At 41.6% G+C, this 22704-nt stretch overlaps 1 protein-coding gene across 1 annotated transcript; it reads left to right on the top strand.

Annotated features, from left to right (window-relative positions):
* Window positions 1-7523: 7523 nt before the first annotated feature.
* On the top strand, window positions 7524-20206 carry PGRMC2 (progesterone receptor membrane component 2). The gene is made up of 3 exons (XM_082282130.1): window positions 7524-7875; window positions 17565-17720; window positions 18771-20206. The coding sequence occupies exons 1-3, from the start codon at window positions 7548-7550 to the stop codon at window positions 18866-18868; spliced, it is 582 nt and encodes a 193-aa protein (XP_082138256.1). The 5' UTR covers window positions 7524-7547; the 3' UTR covers window positions 18869-20206.
* The last annotated feature ends 2498 nt before the right edge of the window (window positions 20207-22704 follow it).

Genomic DNA, 22704 nt, shown 5'->3' with positions numbered 1-22704 from the left:
AAACAATGTAACATATGCTCTGGCTCATTTGGTAAAAATGCAGTCGTGTGCTCACACCAATACAGATCAAATTTCAACTGCCAGGAAACCCCATATTCATAAATTTTATATGACTTACTGCAGAACCACATTCTTACATTGCTTCATTTTCTTCTACACATTAATTGAGTTGTAATTACTTTATGATGGGCACAAATAAAGAATTACAGCATTATTTGAAATCTCCCTGACAAATACTTGTGTGCCATGAATCTACTGTAGCATAATGGTTCTTCAAGCAGGGAAAAAAAACACGATCTCCAGAGAGTACCAATGCCTCTTCCATAACACTGGTGTACATGATTTTGTATCTTTATGGTCTCTACAGAAGTTAACACACACAAGGCAAAGCAGACTGTGACATCCCTCTGCAATAAAGATGTTGGACTGGCAGTGTATCTGTCCCACTGGAGACAAACTCGTGTACCTTTGTGCTGCTTTTCACCTCTTTGCAGGCACTAATGGCACTGGAATGGAGGAAACAGGTTACTCTGACTTCCAACAGTTCGTAGTCCTGCACAGGCTTTATGCTGTGTCTGAGCTCTGCTATGCACCTCTGCATACTTGAATCTCTTTTCAGCACAAATTACTGTAAGTACATGGTTGCTGTTACCTTTGGAGGAAAAGTTTAGGCTCTGAGATTACTTCTGCAAGACTGCATCAAACATAGATTTTAACAGCACAGTTCCCAAACACTTACCTCTAATAAAGACGCCTCTTTCTGACTCTCTCCAGGCTGTTTCTAACGTCCATCCAGCTTCCAATTTTAACAAACTGATCATTAAATTATAATATTGCATTGCTTCTTTGGAACATGGATTTCTCACTCAGTTTCAGCCTAGTCCTGGTCATGACTCAAAACCAAAAGGAAGACATAGGGGTACAGAGGTAACAGATGGATATACACGCACCGAGCCTGCTTTTGCAGTGTCTCCTGTTTTATTTAGCGATACACAGGCCTGCTAGGTGAGTGCAAAACACAGGTCAAGGGCTCCTATTTTAATTTCTTAGTATTATTTACTTATTGAAAAGAGGTTTTAATAACCAATGATTTGCAAGGTATCTAGTGTAGCCCACTTGCGAATTAGAAGCTCTGAATCTAGCCTCAGATGTTCTCAGACTAATGTGTACAATCAAGAAAACATAACAAAACACAAAAATTACATTCTTCTTCTTTCCAGTTGTCCTTCAAATCTTTAAATACTTAATGTATTTATTATATGTACAATAATTACACTCCTCTCATCACTCTAGGATCTAGATTACCCCCAAAAGGATATGGCTGTCTCTTCTCAAATAAGGCTTGTCTACATAAACTACCACAGGGGGTACTTCCCCCCAGAAAAAGTCGGGCCAATAACTTTTCCTCCCAAAAGTTTTAACACCAGAAGAAATATAACTCCACTTCTGAAGGTCTTGAGGAATTTGGTCACGCTTATGTCAAAAACACTGTTTTCCAGAGTCAATCACTGAAAGGACAAACTGGAACCTTATTCAGAACCAGTGGCATTGCTTGCAGTTGTGGATTAGCAGTTGTTAACATACTCGGGTAAACCTCATCTATGTTCTCCTGACATTATCTTAGAAGCAAGTCCCAGACAATGTGGGACCTGCAGAGAAATATCAGCTATTGTTCTCAGCCACTGCTGAAACAGAACATGGGTTTGGCAGGCAGGACAACACTTCCTTTTATGCTACCAACAGTTTACACTTGTCTGTAGCCTACTTCATTTCATTTGAGAAACTGAAAGTGAGGACTCTGACAAGGTTTGGATCTTGTAAACTTTTGCTAGGAGTTGGTTTAAGCTGACTCACACTTCTGGGAAGCATCCATGCTTTTGAAAAGAAATCAGGAAGATTAAAATTAGAACAACTGCATGCATTCAGATGAGGCCATTTTAGGGAGTAGTTTATTGCTGATATATGGGGTGGTCTGGTGCTAGAAAAATGGTTTGGAACCATTTGGAACATGTCTGTATGTTATGAGGTTTTATAGAGGCCTGTGGTGCTTCTTCTTTAAAAAGCGTTAGCTTAGGTAGCCATAAATTTTGGCTGTAAAGCACCACAATCATTGTAAAGTTTCCACCAGGTAAGGGTTGATTGCTTTTTTAGATGACATGTCAAATTAAACATAAATCTTGGCCTGTGCTTTTCTGTGAGCATGGGATGCTGTTATATCTGATCTTACAGGTTGGCTTGCTTTACTCTTCTTCAAAAATTCTGGCATAATGGCCATTGCTTTATCACTAAGTGAACAAAAAATGTCTGAATAAGCAACTTCATTAACATTAAAAACATACAAAAGGAAATGTTTAAGAGCAGGGCTATCAAACCTTCTGTCAGCTAAACAAAACCCTCGTCTTAACTACCTAGTAGAGTTTGGCAGACCAAACCTAAAGTGAAATCTGTGAAAATAAACTCTATAAATGCACTGTCATAACTTTTATGTGCTCCACTATACAAGTCAGTGCTCAGGGACCTTGTAATTAGTCTTTATAGAATTTTTATCTGCACATAAAGTTTAGATGCTGGAAATTATTTGTTGCCCTTCTAGCAAGTGCTTTCTTTCCTTATTTTTCCTCATGCCATTAAGTTGTCAGTTTCTTGTCCTTTGTTCCTGTTGTACCTGCCGCAAGTTTGGAATTTGGTGTTCCTCTTTGGCATCTCCACAGCAATGTCAATGGGAATGAGATACAGTTTTTTGCTATCTGTACCAGTGGCTTTGCTCAGTCTCCTAACAGGCCCTTCCATTCTCTGAGCACCTGCAAAATTAGAGAAAGAGAATTTGTTGATCTGAGATTCCAAAGAAAAATATTGTCAGGCTTCTCTCTGATAAAGGCCCCAGTTTACAAACTGTAACACAAAGGCTGTGCTGTCTACGAAAAGAAAAGGTGTTCTGTTCTGGTAGAGGAATGTCTTCAGCCAATGGAAAGGTTTTGTAGACTCTGGTGACAATACCACGACCATGTATCAGTGAATGTGAGTGTTAGTAACAGAAATGACCCAGCAAAACTCACCTTATTCATCAAATCAGTCAAAATTCTGGCTGTGCAATAGGTCTGTAGGTAGTATTTATTAGAAAGCAGCAAAGGCTACTGATGAGTTGCTGATGTAAATGATCCTACCTGATAAGAAAAATCTGACTGTATTCCTCAACTTCCTCCCCTTTCCTTATCAAAAATAGAAAAATACAAAGGGCAAATACTGAAATGAACATGGATTTTGCCACAGAGGACCTCAACAATTTACTCCTTCCTATGGCTGCTTGCCAAAGAACTGGAGCTGTATGTGTGCGCACAGTTTTCACACACACCCCTCCAAAAAGGAGAAGAAAAAAAATTACTGACAAGGACAGACTGACTTTTGGTGACTTTGAACCCTGACACACTTTGTCCAATGAAGAGGTCTAATTATCATGACAACTCTACCTCAATCTGTTTCCCATTATGTGTGAATGATGCAGTTCTACATTACGACACCACACTGAAGAAAAGGCATCGAATGGTATGAATGGTGCCCATTTAAAATACACAGGTCACTGCTATGACACACGAACACTTGGCTGTGTATTTACCATTCTCCCTCCTCGATAAAGAGGTGGACTTTGGGATGGAATAGGCACCATAAATGTCTATGTAAACTGCTTAAACAGCTTTTGCCCTTTACAGAAGCCAATCTTTCCATGAAAAACCAACACTGTAACAGATATGGCTAAAAAAATTTATGTTGGCTTGAGACACTGGTTCCTTCGCTTTGATCCTACAAAACAGTATGTACGTGTAAACACAACAGCATTTTACAAGGATTATCCCAAGAGTTAAAATGAAAAACACCATTTATAAAGACTAAGAAATAACAGTTGCTTTTTTACCAATGAAAAATTGAGCTCCATACCAGTAAGTCTGAGAAACATCCTAGCCCAAACCAGCACAGTAGGCCAATACGAATTTTGTTACGTGACTGTTCATACTGTATTTTCAAATTTTTTAATGAAATTCCTGAATAATTCAGCAGTCCTTCATTATAAGACATGATATTAAATAGTTTTAGATAGGTCTACATGTAGAACTTTAAATAAATATAAAATAAATATGTGTAAAGGAATTCGGGCAGGTACAATTTTGAAATAAGACATCAAACACTGCACTGACCTCATCAATGTTTCCAAGCTGTATCAGCTTAAAACAAAATTGTCAGTGCATCCCATACATTAAGATGTGTTTAAAAATACCCCAAATCAATGGAGCTGATTGATTGTTCTGAGACTCCAAATTTATTCAGAAATCCCTACATTACTTCACACACAGTCCACCTCCTAATCTATCCCGAATGTAGCCTGTCCTTGTGTGATAAGAGATGTTTCTCCAGCTTCAAAATCAATGGAAAATAGGCCTCAGCCATGAGAGTGGCTGGTGTCAGAGTTCAATTTCTGTTCGTAAATCTGTGCTCTCCCTGTGCTTTTCCCTCAGTTCAGTCCTCTTTCCAGAGGCTGTAATAAGCAGTGTTTGAAAAGAAAAAGTGAACAGTGTAACTCTGAGTTGAGGCATTCACCTCCTAATGGGTAAGTTATCCAGAAGATGAGGAAGCAGAACAAGAACTGTGTGTGAATATAGTGATGAGTTATTCACTTTCTAGGTGTTCTTCAAATTTTCTTAGGGAAAAAGAACCCTGTAAAATTAAAGAATTACTCAGAAACAACCAAAGATATAACATCTGTAATTAGAAACCTCTTTCATACATTTTTTCAGGTCTTACTAAGCACTTCATGGGAAACTGTCATATGTAAATATTATTACTATTTTGTTTGTTCCTCAGATCAAATCCATATGAGTGAAATAGCTGTGCATGGATTTCAGAATTTGAAAAACTCTGAGGGTTTTCTCCCCACAGAAAACCCACAGTGCCCAATTTTCCTTTCACTCCTTCAATCATATTGCTGCAATTACTCCCCTGACACCTGCAGTTATATACATTAGCTATACCTGGGCTTCCCAATCATGGATCAGGATCTATGACAGCTGGCTGTCAATTAGATCCAAGTAAGATTTGTTCACACCTAAATAATCACTGAGAAGGGCAGGTAAAGAACAGCAGAAGCAGCACAGTAACGCTGAGAGACTTTTCAAGACCATTTATGAGTTGTGTAACTCTTACACTGTACAGGGACAGACTTTTTGTCTTGGCAAACCAGTCAGGCAAGGAAGAAACACTGGAAAGTCATAGTGAGAAACTGTGTTTTCTGGCATTTCTCTGGCAGGTCAAGCTAACAGCACCATAATAAAATTTGACAGGTTTGGAAATAGTCTAATCCAGATTTATTTAGTAGTTGTCTGTTTTCTGGTGTTTAAATTCCTTCAAGTACAACTCTTCTAAATGTAGTCTTTTAAATTATTTTCTTTCCTTAGGGCAGGTTGCAGTGTCTCCTCTTGGTTTCCAGCTCTTATCTGGGGATCAAAAATAGCCACCATGGCTCACAGAACCTAAGCCAAGGTGCCCCAGCCAACCCCAGGTAGCAACATAATCTCTTAAGAAGGCATCCAGAACAGAAGAAACGAAGATTAAAATGAACGGTTGAAGTTGCCACACCAATTTCTTAAAGTATTCCTGCCAGGATTGAGCACACCACGGCATTCATGCAGTGGGAAACCACAGGTTTTCAAAGAAACATGTAGAATGATTTAGCCATTCCGGATGAATTTAGAGGCAAGGTCTTTTTAGGAAGATGGGTAAAAATACTTCACATCTCTTACCACTTGTTTTTGTTTTCTGAACCCATCTTTGAAATACAAAGGAAGTTAAGAGAACACATTAAGATGATGGGGAAAAATCTGTATCAAACTTAGGAGGGAAGGAAATCCAGAGATACAGCTGCAACTCCATCTTTTTCTGATCTGCACCATAGCTGTGCCCAGACAATTTAAACATGTTATAATTCTGCAATAAAAACTGTTGTTAACCACAATCGAGCTGTGACTTGTTCAGATAAAAGGACTTTCTTAATAGTGTTTACTTATACATGTATTAAATAGAGCCTGCTGGGTTAAGGAGAATAGTGGTAAGTATTTTAATTGCAGGTCTTTAACTAGCAAGAACTTTATCCTGTTTCCTCACAGAGGTAGTCATTACCGAACCGGCTCAGAGGGCAGAAGATTAAGCACCTAATCATTACACAGGGTGTTGAAAACTCGGGGCTTCATGTAAATGCCAAGTATCCTTAATGCTCATTTCCCATTTGGTTTAGTCCCTTGCACTGTCTTCCCAGAAAAACATCTGAGTTTTCCAAGCGAGTTACATGGTTGTGAATTTCTCCTAAAGCTGGTATTAGGCAGGGATGCTTCAGCACCACAGTTACGTCGAGTAACAGCGTTTCTCAAGTACGAAGTACTCCCTGTACGAGCCGCAGATAGAGTTGCTGAGCCAGGCTTACATTCCCTGGGCCCTGCTACACATCCATAGAGCAGCTCTTCTATATTATCCCATGAGACGGTCAGGGCTGCTTGGGAACACGTTCACAAAGTGATAGGTGCAGAAGGGCTAAATTCTGCTTTCCGGTCTTTTGTCTTCTCTGCAGGTGTCCTACTGAGACGATATACAGGCATCCTCTCTCCCCTTGGAAATAATAAAACCCTTAAGAAGTCATTCTCCTCGCGTAACTGAGCAAACTCACCCCCGAGCACGGGTAGTACGTGAGGAGGTATACGAGAGCCATCTATGTGCTGCCAGTGATGTATTTCACAGCACGGGAGGTGACCCTAGTGCATCAGCCTTCTGTTAGCAATCACCCTGTTTTCTGACAGCCAAAAATGGAAGGGTACGTTTACCCTCAGCAGCGGAGTCCACCCAACAGCCCCCTGAGCCGACTCCAAAGGCTTCGCCTCCGCCGCCTCACAGACCGGCCCTGTGTCACCCGAGCGGGCAGCGCCGCCGCCTCAGAGCCCTGCGCAGGTAGACGTGTCGCTCTCTCGGCAGCTGCCGAGCGGGCGCTGCACGACGTGGCCGCACCGCGGTGGCCAAACACGGCCGGCCTTCGACCCTTTCCCCGGTGGCAGGGACGGGCACCTCTGGCAATCTCCCCTCCCGCCCCGCGGGTCCAACGCGGCGCCCTCAGACCCTCCCCCCGCTCCCGGCGGTTCCCGCCCTCTGCCGCGGGGCGCGCGCGGCCCCTCACGGCACAGCGCCGCCCCCCGCGCACCGCCCCCGGCCCCGCCGACGCCACCTGGGCGCGCGGGCAGGGGGGAGGCATGGGGGGGGGGGGGGGGGGGGGGAGGGAGGAGGGCGGTGCGCGCGCACGCGCGCTGCGGGCCGCGGCGCCTCTCGCGCGAGAGGCGCGAGCGCGCCGTTGGGCTCGGCGCGGGGCGTGCCCGCGTCCCGATTCGCCGGCGGGGCGCGAGCCGGGCGGGGGCGGGGCCGGCGCGGGCCGGCAGCCAATGGGGAGCGGGAGGGGCGGGGGGCGGGGGCGTGTCCGTCGCCGGGCGTGTCCCGGGCGGGCGCGCGCTGTCCGGGCAGCGATGGCGGACGATGGGCAGGGGCGGCTCCGGACTGAGGGCGGCCGGGCGGGCGGTGCGGTCGTGGCGGCCGGGGAGATGCTGCTGAGCGTGGGGCTGCTGGCGCTGGCGCTGCTGGCGGCCTACCGGCTGTACCTGCGCTGGGGAGCGCGGAACGGGCCGGGGGGCGCGGCCCGGCAGGGCGAGGCCGCCGCGCTGCCGCGCATGAAGCGCCGGGATTTCTCCCTGGAGCAGCTGCGCGAGTTCGACGGCGCTCGCAACCCTCGCATCCTCCTGGCTGTCAACGGCAAAGTCTTCGACGTGACCAAAGGCAGCAAGTTCTACGGGCCCGGTGAGACGGCGGGGGGGATGGGGGAGTCCTGGCCTGCGACCCGCCGGCGGTGTTACACTGGTGATGCTCAGCGGGTCTGGGTTGTCCTCAGGCAGCCGTCATTTTCCCAGATGCCTTGATTTGGATGTGCCATGGTTAATTCTATTTTTTTTTTTTTTTTTCCTTCTGTCTCTTCTAGTAGGTTTCCCAAGTGCAGCTGAGCAGTGCTTTCTTCGTTGTAGCGCTTACGGCTCAGGAGAGGAAACCAAACAGCTGGTTATTTATTTAGGTGTAAATGCCATATTGAGTATGACTTTTAGTCGGGATAGAGACAGGCAAGGAGGGCTCTGGGACTAGTATGTTGCTGCTGTTGGGAAGAGTGGAAATCAAGCCAATCTCGTAAACAGACAGACAGACCACTTCTCTTCGGAGAGGAAATGTGTATTTCAAAGGTTCAGAAAAGTAAGCTTCAAAGAAATGTTCTGGTTTTGTATTCAGCTTGTACACTGTGAAACTGCAGCATATTTTCTCATGATAAACAGCATTCTTAATAATGAGGTGGGTAAACTTACTGTGTTCACAACTGATGCCAAAGGAAATGAGGGTTATGACTGCTGATAATTTTCTTCTTCAAACAATGGTGGTTTGAAAAACTTGATCTAATCAAACTATGCAGGAGTTTTCATAGTAGGCATGGCAGTCTTCTTTGTGAGAGGGGTGGAGGGGAGAGAGGATGCCTCCCACTCCCCCAGGAAATAGTTCAAATTAAGTACTCATTTATTATTATTTAATAATTGGGGTTACAAAAAAGAAAAATACAGAGCTGTCATGTTACAAGCCTTTGGTTCTTGGCGGGGAAGGCACAAGCAGTTCTGTGGTTGAACTGGGCTAGAATTTTGTAACCACTTCACCCTCAAAGTTTGTGATGCCAGTTGCAGAATTTGAAACTGCTGTAATTGAATCAAAATGCTTTTTTCGCTGGCTACTGTAGAAGTTCACAATGGAATCTGAAGTACCTTGCCATGCTTTATATTGTTTATTAACCAGTAAAGCTGAGAAAATGTAGCCTGGTGAGCTGCAGCTTTCATGACACTTAATCAGGCTAGTTCTTTTGTCTCTCTTATTTAGGGGTTTTTAAAGTGAGACCTGTGTGCTGACATAAAATGCAGGTAATACATATGCTGCGTGCAACTTGAAACACCAGTAAGCTGACAGAGTGCTCTGTGAAATAATACTGAACCCTGATCTAAACCTTCGCTTTCTCCCTTTTGTGTATCAAACTTCAGTCAAATGTTAGGTTCTCTTCTCTAGATACCATCAGTGGTTCACACTGTCAACCTCTGGAAGCCTATTATTATGAGGAAGCTAAAACTTAATGTTCTAGGACATCAGTCTGCTTTTTGATAACTGGTAGCAGCTGGTTTCCTCAAAAGCAGTGCTTCTAGCTTTTCGTGAAGAGGGACAAAGGCTTTTTATTTTTTTTGTCCCTGTAGTGAAAGATTGCCTTTTTCTAACAGAAGTGACATCATTTTCGTCTATGAGATCTGTAACTTGGGGTGTTGCATGTAAAGCTCAACCAGTGCATCATCAGCTGTGTGTTCTCTGCCAAATGTGCTGATTTTTGAATTGTCCTGACATGGTTTCCCTCTTTGGAGACATATTAGGGATTTTTTTTCTTGCAACTGTTTTGTGGCTGAAAAGAAAAATACTAATAAATAGTTTGCAGGCCTTAAAGACCTGAGAAGAGTTCAGGTGGAAAAGTCTCCTACAGCCGGTTGAGATCTTTTCAGAAAGGCTTCAGCCAGAGTAGCCAGATGCCCACAGCAGTTCTCATGGCAATTTCATGTCTCATAGCTGGAGTGTGGCAAGGGAAGTGCAAAGCGTACCAACAAAGCATGGCCAAATTTTAACAGAAGAGAGAGCTGAGAACATTGGCTTTGCTGATATTTCCGTTTCTGACTGTGGGCAGTTAGTAGTTTGTTGAGGTACTGATGTGAAGAAAGAGTGCTTCAGCTTTGAAGGCAGTGGAAAGCAGTGGCTGAGGGCTCACTGTCGGTCTTCAGCAAGTCTAGAGTGCTGGGTTAATGTTGAATAACCTGTCTCAGGTGGCTTCTCATGTCTTGATAGTAAGGTCTGTATTTTCTCCTTCAGTGTAGTTTGGATGCCAAGATGTTCCTTATTTTTCTACTTACAGCAGAAAGTTTAAAATGCACAGAAGAGTCATCTAGTCCAGATTTTTGTCCCAACAGTGGAGATTTCATCAAGGTTTCCACCAAACTTCTGATTTTATTCAAAGTTGTCCTGGTTTTAAGTTTCTGTCCAGTGAATCCTGTTACACTTTGGTCCATTTCATTGAAGAGCCCTTTACGTCCATACAGTTAAGGTATTTTTAAGTAATGGTAGACTGTTGAAGCCATCCTTTCAAACAGCCATGAACTGAAAACTTCATTTTCTCTAACATTTAATCCAAATGTTTCCCAGTTTGTTTTTGTTTTTCTCAAGTTGTCTTCTTTAAGCCTTCCACAGTTTATGTTAGTCTTTGGTATGTCTTTATGTATTTCAGCTAAGAGCAAGAAAGGGTTACGCTGTACGTATAACAGTCTGTGCTTCCAAAAACCACTTTGCTTACATTGAGCTCTTAATTTAAAACTTTACTTGCCAAGTTCTTTTCCAAAATGCTGCTCTGTCCTGCAAATACACCATTTGTTTCAAGACTTCACTTAGGTGTATTAAATGCCACTTCTGCTTGTGCCCAGATGACTAAGTGACCTAGAATGCTTTGACTGATTATTAAATCTAATTAATTGCCTTTCCTTTTATCATCCACAAGCTCCAAAAGAAATAAAGTAAACAATTAGTGGTTCACTGTTAAAAATATCACATAACCAGACTGTCAGAGAACCTCTATTAGGATGATTTCCCATCTGTAATTACATCTCATGACTTAGGGTCTAGTCATTAATACCTTTTGTGTGTGCTGTGTTGGTTTTATATCTTATAGTGAGAGACAGATTTTTACTTTTCATTTATTGTTGCATTGAACTTTGTGCTTGTTTGCATCAAGATTTCAGGTTGTAAACTTGTCAGTAGAAGATCGTTGTAAGAGTTAAAGTACTTTATGTCTGCAAATCTTAATATTTAGCATTTAAATTTGCATGCCAAGGTAATGCTTTAAACAGGTTTTTGATTAACTTAGCAAATACTTCGTGCATTTATGAAAAATATGCATCTTTGAGCATGACAAAGCAAGATTATGTGCAACCCTGAGTATGCAACTGTTTGCGTCACTTCTTGGTTCTTAATGTTTCATGATCTTAAAAGAATCAATTTCCTGACTTTCCTTCACTGCAGTATGTTGTCACTGTCAACTCATTTCTCATCCCACTCATCTTTCACGATGTCATGAAGATTCCTGATTTTCCAAGTTTGCCAAGAAGAATAGATTAGATAGTAGTAGTTCCTTCCACAAAAAATATTCCATCATAGTTCATTTTCTGTGAAGGGAAAACTGCCTTTATTTCATTGTAGTAAACAGCATCATTTTTTCTGATAATTTGTATAAAAATAATCTGCTGGTGTTAGACTTCCTTCGGAACTGAGTGCTGTAAATTTCACTGTGTCTCTGTTGACCACATGGCAGTGGTGCTTTTCCATCCTTTCCAAGGGTATGGTTAGAGTGAAATGTAGGAGGGACACTACATATGTTGTATCTGGAGAATACTGTTACGGGTGGCCTTATCTTAAGAACACAACAGGCTGAGGGGTTACAGATAAGTACAGAGGATAAGACTGGGGGAAAGAAATGCCTTCTGTAAAGTGCATGAGGTCTTAGTGGTTCTGATGTTTGTCAGCTCTTTGGTTGTCTATGTAGTAGAGGTGTCTCTCACCTTGGGATTCAGCTTTTCAGGGAAATAGCATTTCTGGATAAAGAAGTGGAGTTCCAGCCAGAAGCAGTAAAACTAAAAGGTGTATGCAGGCATATTGGTGAGAGATTGTTTCCCTCCTTCTGCTCAAAGGGAGTAGTGCCTTTGCTGCCAGGATGGAGGTTGTTCTGAGCCTCCAGGCCGTGTTCGTGGAGAACAGTAAAGTGGTTTTGTGCAGGAAGATCAGCACTCTGTCTCCTCTGCTTCTGCTCTGTGTGTCTGTCAGTTCTCTCTTTGTTTTTTTAAATTTCTTTTTCCCTTTTTCACAAGCTCAGTATATTCCTTAAAACTTGAACAACTGTGTGTTTGATAAAAGGTCTGTGTAAACTCCTGGTTCCTACTGAAACCAATGATGTTCCAGTCACAGAATTGATTAGGCTGGAAAAAAGCTCTGAGATCATTGAGTCACCTGACATTTGTGGGGCCTGATCAAGCAGGTACACTCAAAGCAGGATATATTAAATGTGATAGGGACATCATTGTTAGTGATATGTAGATGTTAAATCCAGTACACAGCAGCATTGCTCTCACTGAACCAAAAAACCTGGCCAGCTTGTCTTGTTAGGAAATAAACTAGTGGTCAGAGCATTTCTCACTAAACCATGATGTGGAATCTTGGTCCTTCTCAAGAATGCAACTATCTTCCAGAAAGCTTCTGACTGCTGAACTACATGCTCTCTTAGCAATGCTTGTTGTCTGCCCCTTCAGTTGAAATTGGGTCATTGATTCTTGCACTTTTTTTTTTCAGAGTTAAAAAGCAAGTAAGCAAAAGAGAGAGTGAGACTGTCTGGCCTTGTGCCTGAGGAGTAAGGTTTGGACCCCTGTTTCTAGGCAGTTCCCATCGTAGCACATAGACTTCACATCTGCAGACTTCCCATTTTAGCATGTGGATTGGTCTCCTACTTTCCATGCAAGTTGTAACTTAAATTTGACCCACATCTTTCCTTTCATGTAAATCTGGAGCAGTAAAGTTAAAATTATGTCACCTTGAATTCCCAGTGATAAATGTTGTTAGAAGCCTTCTGCTTTCAAGCTACATCTCCAAATGGCTTAGTCTAACTTTCAGCTTTTTCATTCTCTCGTGAAAAATGCAACAAACTGAATAAGCACGTCAGGATTCAGATAGAAAATTTGAAACAGCCAGTGAAGTTTTCACTTCAGTTTGGAGTGGAAGAAGCAGGCAAAGTCATAGAATAATGCAGTTGTTAAAAATTCTGTAGCCTGTCTCCCTTTGCTCTAGTTCACATTAAAGGGGAGATTAGTCCTTATTCTTGTCTGCAGATTAACAAATGTTGTCCATGAGTAGCTGAGCTTCAGCCAAAACGGGTTTATTTACAGTAGCTGTATGGATCCCACAGATGCATATTTGGTGATTGCTTTGAAGTGCTTTTTGACTACTTGAAGAAACCAAAGCTGCTGGTTCAAAACTGCATCTTGTTGTTAACCTGTGTGGCTTCTTTAGAGAAATCACATGGACCTTGTGAAAACGAGTACTTAGCTTACCTATCACTTCATTAGCTATAAAGTCCACATGTGGCTGTCTGTGGTGTATTCCCCGTGCTGCCCCTTGGAGTGATCCAAAGTTCAGTGTACAACGTTCACCTTTGTTGCTGGTGTTGGAGTAATAGTCTGGGATGTTCCACAAAGCTGCTACTGAACTGAAATGGTCAGAGAGCCTCTTTGGCAACCAGGGATATACTCTGAAGTTGGATACCAGCATAGGTTTTGCTGGGGGAGCTATTGGCCAAACTGGCTGAAAATTGAAATGTGTGCTGTTCCAAGATGCAGTTTAGCCTGTTTTGGAGGAAGTGATTAGAAGTAGTGCTTCCAAATACAAACTTCATGGTTCAAAATTTTTAATACGGTGCTTTAGGTTGAATAGATTTTTCCTTGTCTGCAAAGAGAAATTAAATCTTCATTAGCGAACCAAAAATGAGATGCAGAAATCTTAAGTGCATTTTTGTTGTCTGAAGAGACTTTGACTTCACCAATTCTCAAGCTACCCAGTTTATTGTGAATAAAACCAATTCTCAAGCTACCCAGTTTATTGTGAATAAAACCAATTCTCAAGCTACCCAGTTTATTGTGAATAAAGACAAGTGTCAGGCTGGAACAGGATGTCAAATTCATCAAGGCTGCTAGATTCTTAACTGGATTCTGAAGGGAAGTGAAGCTCTGCAGGTGGTGGGTAGCAACGTTTTGCATGTGTTGTAGCTTAGAGAAGGGTGTACTTTATACAAGGTGGAGTTGTAAGATCAATGAGGACTTTATACAGGGGAAATACGGTGCATGAACATGGAGGTATAGATGTGGAGATAGGCAGGCAAATACATGGGCTTGATAACTGGTCTCAGGGCTAAAATAAACAAAGGCTCTGAAACAGAGTGCTTTAATATGTGAAAGCCATGATGGGAGGAAAAGCATTCTTAAAGGAACAGTTTTCCTTTATGGAAGACTCGTACCTCCATATAACCAAGTAAAGTGTAGCAGGCGTGTTTTAATTGGTTTTGACACTTCCCTGACTCCTGTTGTTGAGGTATGCCAAATAGGGCAGGGAGGAGAATTTTTAAAGGCATATTTGACTGTGAAATAGCTAATGTGGGGATATAGGAAAAAAACCCACTGAAATTTTGTGATACGGTTTCAGAAACTTGCTTTGGTTTACGTACCTGTGCTACAGGCTGCTCTTCCTGCCCTCTCTTCAGCATGTCTGTCATGTCATGCTGCTATCAATTATTTACAGCAGGAGCCAGGCTAAATAGGTGGGCAGACAAAAGGAAAGGAAAGAAGGACTGTGGGTAGGGCTTGCATCAGACCGTGAAAGAACTCTGTGGGAGTGTGTCTAGGATTGCACTGATGTCTCTACCTCAGTCATGTTCCTGAAGGATATTTTTCCCTGGGGTTTTATGTGCTGGCACCTTCCTGGACACTTCTCCAAGTGCAATGAAATCTGATATGCAAAATACCTTTTTAAGACTGTTGCACCAGTATTTGATATAAAAGTGAGTAATAGACTAGGGTTTAGAGCAGAACCCCAGAACTGTATGTTTTGTATTCATATAAAATACTGTACTTAAACTCTGTAGAAGCACCTGAATGGAAGCTTTAAATCTTGAAGTAGATTGCTCATACTGGGATCTCTGAACTTCTGCTTAGCAGCTCAGGTGAAGCCAAGCTTACACCATTTATTAATAGTCACAATTCAGTATTTACCTTTTAGTAGAGGACTAAAGAATAGGATGCATTTCTAAGTTACATTTGCAGAGGTGGAATTTAAAATGCTGTCTACTGAGTCCAAAGGTTGGATTTTACAAGTTAGCATTCCATTGAGTGCTTGGACCTGGCTTGGTGATTCCTCTTTGACTTCTGAATACTTCTGCAGTAAACATTCTGGAATGTTAACATTCAAATTCAATTTTAGAAAAGAAAAGAGATATTGGTGTAATAGCATCTGAGATTACAAGATACTTGCAGAAAATTTGCATCCATTAATCCTAATGCAAACTGATGAATTCTAAAATCTTTCATGCTTTCAATTAAGCGTATTACTGAGATTTAAGAATGTTCAGTGCTTGATACAGATAAATATAATATCATTCTCTTTTTAATATAAATAATTGGAATCAAGCTGGTGGACCAAGAGGTGGCATCTCAGCAGGTGCTGTGAAACTCCATTAACCACTAAATGCAGGGTAGAAGGGAAGGGGAGCAGGGTGCTACTCTCTGATTAGCCAGACTTTGGAAAACACCTTGTGCAAATAGTAGGATTTATGGAGGTATTTGCTTGAAACACTTCAGAGAAAGGAAAAACCAGGAACAGCATACCGTTGGTGGGGTCACTAATTAACAATTTATAATTGCTTTAAGGATTTACTAATTGTGGTGTTTGTAAGACCTGTTTATAGGTCCCCTGTTCTTCAATCAGAACATCAAAACCAAGATCACTTGAATGATTGCTGTTTTGCTTGCAGCAGGACTTTTTGTTTGAAGAAACTCTGTGTTGTATTGCAGATGATGGTCTTTGCTGCCTCTTAGCCTGTTCTGTGGAAGTGACTGAGCACGCAGAGTGCGTTGGTGTAGGATTGATTTCAGTCTCTAAATCTTGCTTTTCAAATAAATACCTAATTCAGGATGCAAATAGGAAAGATACCTCTCTAGACTTTGTTCCTCTGAAGTACTGTACCTGTAGTCCTTGATCCCTGAGGTAGTTCTTAGGAACGCTGTTCCTGGAGCTAAATACCCGAAAGGATGAGCACAGAGATGCTGTTCATCATTATGGTCAGAGTGGTACAGTGCAAACTTCCAGCTGATAGTTCATTCTCTAATACCTACTTCTTGTGAAACTGTGCTTTGAAATCGGTTGGTTTATTTCCAGAGAGACAAGGGAATTGTCTTTGGCACACAGGACAACCTTCTGTTCTCAGGTTTGGCTGTAAGCAGCTTACAGTGCCAAGCACTCCGGGGTGGAGAGACGACATCAGTTCTGGTGAGGACGTAGTTTCTTCTAATCCGTATGGTACTGGGGTTCCCTGCTTCAGGAGTTCTTCCTGCTGCGTTCAGCCTCTGTCTCAGCCCTGGAGTCAGTGCCTGGCAAGAGCAGATAGGTGTGGTGGCTGGAGCAAGCGGCCTGGGAGGAACCAGCCTTTCGGAATGACTCCTCATGGCTCGTCCTGGTGCAGAAGAGGTCTGAGGTGCTCCAGCAGGCAATAGAGGGGGTGAAGGACAGTGTGTTGCCACTTGATTGTGTTCATTCTTGCCCATGGGTGCTGCCTTTTCTTCAGGCTGACGGCCACTGTTGAGAGGTAAGCCAGAGAAGGGTTCTGGCCTGGTCATCACCAAGTAGGGAGCACTGTGTAGCAAGCCTTGGGTACTCTGTGGTGCTAGGCTGCTGCAGTTAGTGCAGAAAATTTTAAAGTGTTTTTTTTTTCTTGTATTGGTTTGGGTTTTTTTAATTGATCTGAATTTAAGGTATTTGGTTTTAGGTCAAGAAAATCTAAAATAACAATATGCTTAAAGTTCTTTCAGTTAATTAAAATTTGGGAAAGCCAAATTATCCTGCAAATTGTTGGTTTGCAAATCATCTATTTGTCTTGGTAATAATGTTTACTTCACAGTCATTGCTCAAAATTTTATTGGGATATTTGTGCTGCTTTGCACTGGCCAAAAAGTACAGAGGAAGCAGGTACTTTATATTCCTAATGTGACAAATCTGTGCTGTTTTCAAGAGCATTACAGGCTAAGGGTGTGGGGAATCTGCTGCCCAAAATAAGTGAGATGATATCCTCAGAAGTAAGAAATGTCACAAAAGATGTAGAAAGCTCTTACAATTCTGTCAGTGAAGTGAAATCACTAATTAGCCCTCCTACGTTCTATTTATTTATAATAATGGATTTCTAATTAAGATGTCTATGCAGTTTGCTTCTGTTTATAGCTGACTTGTAAATATTCAATGTGTTGCTTAATAGAAGTATATTTCTTTTGAATTCCAGCCTCTGGTCCCTTTGGAATTTGCATCAACTGGCTTGCATCAACTGACAGGGATTTTTCCAGATATCCCTTCAAAGCTATTTTCCTGGTTCTGCTTCTCTCAGCAGACTTTATCTCCTAGTGATATTAAAGATTGAATTGCAGTGCTGTTGAATGTCAAACAGCCATGGCATTGAAACTGCTGCTGTTCCCATCACTGCAGAAATTTAATATATGGCTTTGGCAGACTATGTAAGGAACTGAGATTTGGTCACCATAAACAAAGATGTGAAGGTATCAATTTTGTCTTTTTGTTTCCAGAGGGTCCATATGGAATATTTGCTGGCAGAGATGCCTCCAGGGGACTAGCAACTTTCTGTCTAGATAAAGATGCACTCAGAGATGAATATGATGACCTATCGGACTTAAATGCTGTACAGATGGAAAGTGTAAGAGAATGGGAAATGCAATTTAAAGGTAAATTCTCAAATTATCAGCTTAAGGAAATGCTTTTAATAAAAATTACTGATTTGGGCTTGGGGAAGCTTTTAAAGAGGTGTTGACAGTAATATTATCACAGAATATGCTGAGTCAGAAGGGTCCCCCAAGGATCATTGATTTCAACTCTTAGCCCTGCACAGGACCATCCCCAAGAATCCCACCCTGTGCCTGAGAGCATTGTCCAAACACTTCTTGAACTCTGTCAGGCTTGTGCTGTGACCCTGGGCAGCCTGTGCCAGTGCCCAACCACCCTCTGGGTGAAGAATCTTTCTCTTAACACCCAACCTAAACCTCCCCTGACAAAACTTGAGGGTTATGTCACTGGTCACCACAGAGAAGTGTCTGCCCCTCCTTGTCCCCTCGTGAGGAAGTTGTAGAGTGCAGCGATGTCCCCCCTAATGTGTGTGCAATGTAACTTCGTTAAGAGAAGACCAGGGATTTCAAGCCTTTCTTCCACAGAGGGGTTTTCACTATATTTTACTACATCTTTTTTAACCTTTTAATTTTATACAAGAAAACTGTTCTCTTCGCTCTTCAGCACAGAATTTCACTCTCAAAATCTCATCAGCCTAGCTGGTGGAACTCCTCCCCGAGGTTGTTGGCTGTGGATGCCATGAAATTATCAGTAGGACTAAAAGTTGTTTTAAGATAAAAGGTTGAATGAGTTTGTCTTGAAATAATTTCTGACAAGTATGGAAGTATGCTTCTGGAGGGAGGGGGAATCATTTTTCACACGAATTGAAATCAAAACGGGCTGAAGAATTGAAGAGCAGCAGTTTTTGGCCCTTGGGTGATAAATCTTGCCTGATCAGCTAGAGGAGAATGGAAACAAAGTACTCACAGTTACAGAAAGTAATGGTAGAAAGATTGCTTTCGGAGGCCAAGCTTGCTGCTAAATTACCATCAATTTCAGTGATTGAGATTTAGAACTGTAGTGTGTAGGAGAAAAAGTGAATTTGCAGTAGTATGGGCTAGCAAGCAAATGCAGCTGTATTTAATTGTAATGGAATCATAAATCTCTTTCAGAAAAATATGACTACGTAGGTAGACTCCTAAAACCAGGGGAAGAACCATCAGAATACACAGATGAGGAAGATACCAAGGATCACACTAAACAGGAATGAACTTTGTAAACAACCAAAGTCAGGGGCCTTCGGAACTGCAACCTCTTACTCCCCATCACAGAATGTCCTGCATCTTTGGGTACAGTTCATCTGCTGCGGAAAAACATTCAACAGGTTTTGTACAAGGAAAATAATATACTCACAAATGAAGATTTGAATACTAGACATTCTTTGTGCTGCCAAATTTTTTGTTGCAGTTTATTTGTAATGTCTGGTTAGGCTTCGTTAGTGAAGAGGGGCCAGGGATTTAAAGGCAAACATGCTATTCCTTTTTATCAGTAAGCTGAAGCCTTCAACTAGTGTATCTTACAAGCTCTCTAAAAGACGTGAGTCTTCAAGCTCAGAGGAAGGTTTGAATCTTGTTTTGTGTGTGTCTTCTCCTTCAGCATTAAAGAAAGATGTACTCATCCACATCAGCATCAGTAGGTTAGGCTACTGAAGCCGGTGTTAAAAATGTGAATTTCCAATTTTGTTTTGTATGTGGGCGTTAGTAGCCCGGCAGAATACTTCAGTTCTCTAAGAGAAGTCCGTGTAGATTAGGATGGGGATAAAATTCATCCTTTTCTCAAAAGGATTGGGTAAAAAAGTTTCTTCTGCAACAACTATTATCTGAAGCCTGCCTCTCCCCCTTTTTCCCATCCTCTAAATCAAATCAAATATTAATTGTGCCTTATTTCGCTTACATAGACTTGAATTGTTTTAAGGGACAGCCCCCAAATTGCGGTTTCATAGTCACTACAAGCAGCAGTGAGACTGAATTGGAATGTTCTGTTGACTGGAAAACCTTGATGTCATTCTGTGTATAGAATGTAAAAGAGGAGTACTCAGTGTTACTGCCATATGTTAATACTACATATACTTAAATTAGCATTGTGATGGCCAAATGCATACTCCCATGCTTCTTTTTAATGAATTACAAACACACAAAAAAGTCTCCCTTCCTCCTCTTCCAGAAGCTGCCTAACTTTTGGGAGCATAGCCTTCGCACCCCCGTAGAGTGAAGGGGCGTTGCGCGCGTGTGTCTGTGTGTGTGTCTGTCTGAATGCAAGACTTGGGAGGGATTGTTTCTGCAGATATTGTAAATACGAGTACCATTTTAATAAAGCATGTACAATACCACATGTGCTGTCAGACTGTGTGTAGAAGCTGTTAAGCAGAGCTGGAATATGATGCAATAAAAAGGGGAAGAAGTCTTGGCTAGATGAAGCAGCTGCCACTATTAATACTGCTCCTTGTACTGGTGGAGTTATTCTCCCTTTCAAGTCCCAGCTGTTGAGGAATCTTGAAGACTTACTCAGGTAAGCTGTATTTGAGACTAAACCTATGCCAGTGAATTTATGGTGGGGGAAAAAAGGGGGAACTGACTGTATAGAGTGTAAGGAAAATGTCTCATGGCATTAACAGGACAAGAACAGCAGTGTCATGGCTTATGTTTGTACCTCTGGTTGCAGATTTCACCTGTGATAAGTCTACAGTAACAATTTTTATATATATACATTCTTTTGAACTGTAAACTCTGAAATTCCAGGGATGACTACTTTTTTTATTCCTATTTGACTGAAAGAAATTCATATTGATGTAAATGAAATGAATAAACAAAAACTCCTCTGTGGAATTGTGTGTAACTGACATGTCCTAGAAGGCAGGTTGAATTCTCTTTCTTGCATCTCCATCCTTGGAATAGAATCATTTTAGCATGGAAGAAGTAACAGAAATGGGGCTGTTTCTCCATAGAAGTTATGTTTACAGGCTCCTGTACAGGCTGGATGCTCCTGGAAGGTGTGAATTCAGTAAGCGCTGGCTTCTGCTTGAGTCACTTCCTTATAAGCTGAGCAATGGTGCAGTGTCCAGGCCAGGATTGAGTGTCTGCTACTCATCTAACTCTGCTGAAATGCTGGGCATGCTGCTGTAACTAACCACAGAAATATGTGGTTTAGATGGAACAGAGGGAACTAAGGACAAATAAAAGCTTCCTTGCATAAGACAGGGGCTGGGAGTAATTAAACACCAGTTCTATATCTGGATGCTTCACTAGGGAATTTTTTTCTTTTAAGTAAGTCCCGCTATAAAAGGTTTTACACTACATTTACAGTATGCCTTTCACTTTTAGCTGTTGCACAGCTGTTGCAACTCATCATGGCACCCAGCTTGTCTAGCTGTGGAACAAGAAAAGGCAGCTTGCCCAACTCACCCTTAGGACAATTGGATAGGTTGTTTTTCCCCAGGCTTCCACGTGAAAATACATGTATGTGTACAGCTTCTACTATACAGAGTCATAGCTGGAGGTTCTTGACACTTGGCTGTGAGTTTCTCTGCTCTTCAGTCAGTGCAGCTATTGGTATTGCTACATCTGGCACAGCTGTAACATTCGCTGTTCCTCATGCTTGTATCTGCTTGATGGACTAACTTCCTACTGGAGAAAGAAAGGTGACTTTTGAAGGAAGAGTAGTTTTGCATCTGCTGTGACTTACAGTCCAAGTGCAGAATTTTCCTCTCCCTTGCTATTGGAAAGGCAGCAAAGTTTAATCACAGTGAAGTTACACATAGTTCTGTTACTGGGTTTTTAAAATTGCTTTAGAAGGACAATGCTTAAATTTTAACTTTTAGGATTAGCTGAACAAGATGGGTAAAGGGTGAGTTTTTCTTTGAAGTACCTTAATGGTAACTATGAAGAATACAAAACTTGTCCCATAGCAGCAGAATGTTGCATAGACTGAATTTTGATGTCTAGTGGATTTAAATTAACCTCATCCATCCTACATACAAAGTCACTGGTGATCTAAAGCTGGCAACCTAAAAAAAGTGCTTTAAAGCACACTGTAGCTTTCATATTTATAAAAAGTTGACACAGAGCATAATTTAGCATAACATCAGATCCATCCAAACTCCAGTGCAATTTTAATAATTTGATGGAGGTGTTCAACCTTGGAATACTTGTGTCAATCATTTGGTCAAAATTCACTGTTAAATAAAATGACAGGTTGATACTGTGTTAAATTTTGTTTAGGCAAGATGAGGGTCTTGATGGAAGAATTTCTCATCTTTAGAACCAAAATACATTTCCAGTTTAATATATGACTTGTTTTCCTAGGCTAGACTTGGTGTTAAATTAGTTTTAGTCATCATTGCTTTTGACACCTCTGCCTCATTTTGTACACCGCTCCCCAAAACCGCTTCATTTTGGCAGGAGATATATTTTCAAACCTCCTAGGTTAAAAAAAAAAAAAAAAAAAAGCACCATGTTGTTACATGGTCTGAACATTTTGAATTTTCAGTGAGGACTACAGAATTATGTCACATGCTTGTACTTGTTTGTATCTTTTTATTGAGCTAGATCTACTTTTCTTTGAGGTTTAAATTTCTATCATTCAGAGTTGGGCATAGCACATAAAATCAGTTTGGCACTCTGTTGTTGGGGTTGTTTCACTTTAAATATCTCAGGTCTAAGCTATTTTCTAACTTTTTTTTTTATTCCTGCAAAATTAGTTTGATTTTACTGTCTTCACTGTAAAAGGCAGGGAGCCATTAAACCTTTCTTAGGCTTTGTTTGAGTCTGTTTGACAATACAGTAAGAGTTTCTGTGGTTTTATTTCCTCTAGGAAGAGGTGCTATTCCTCTGTATGAACAGTACAAAAGATTTGGCTATTTACTCCCTTCCTCCTTAACATGAGTACTAATGTAACTCTGGCCTTGCAGACTGACTTATAGGTGGAAAGCAAATCCTTCTCCTGGCTTCTAATCTATGGTTAAAGGTAAATGTTTCTTAACAGGTGCTCACAGATTTGGTTTAATCTTGCTTTGACAGAACCTGTGTGCCAGGGTTGGCTGAAGTGCAG

This window comes from Coloeus monedula, assembly GCF_965178545.1.
Source record: "Coloeus monedula genome assembly, chromosome: 5".
Classification (NCBI taxonomy): domain Eukaryota; kingdom Metazoa; phylum Chordata; class Aves; order Passeriformes; family Corvidae; genus Coloeus; species Coloeus monedula.
Note: the sequence above shows the minus strand (reverse complement) of the source record. Positions and strands in the feature narration are given on the sequence as shown.

What these genes read in the sequence shown, in the direction of transcription:
- PGRMC2 (XM_082282130.1), top strand. Translation starts at nt 7,548, where the DNA reads ATGGCGGACGATGGGCAGGGGCGGCTCCGGACTGAGGGCGGCCGGGCG. An exon ending in CAGCAAGTTCTACGGGCCCG is followed by an intron (nt 7,876 to 17,564) that starts GTGAGACGGCGG and finishes TTTTGTTTCCAG; the next exon opens with AGGGTCCATATGGAATATTT. An exon ending in ATGGGAAATGCAATTTAAAG is followed by an intron (nt 17,721 to 18,770) that starts GTAAATTCTCAA and finishes AATCTCTTTCAG; the next exon opens with AAAAATATGACTACGTAGGT.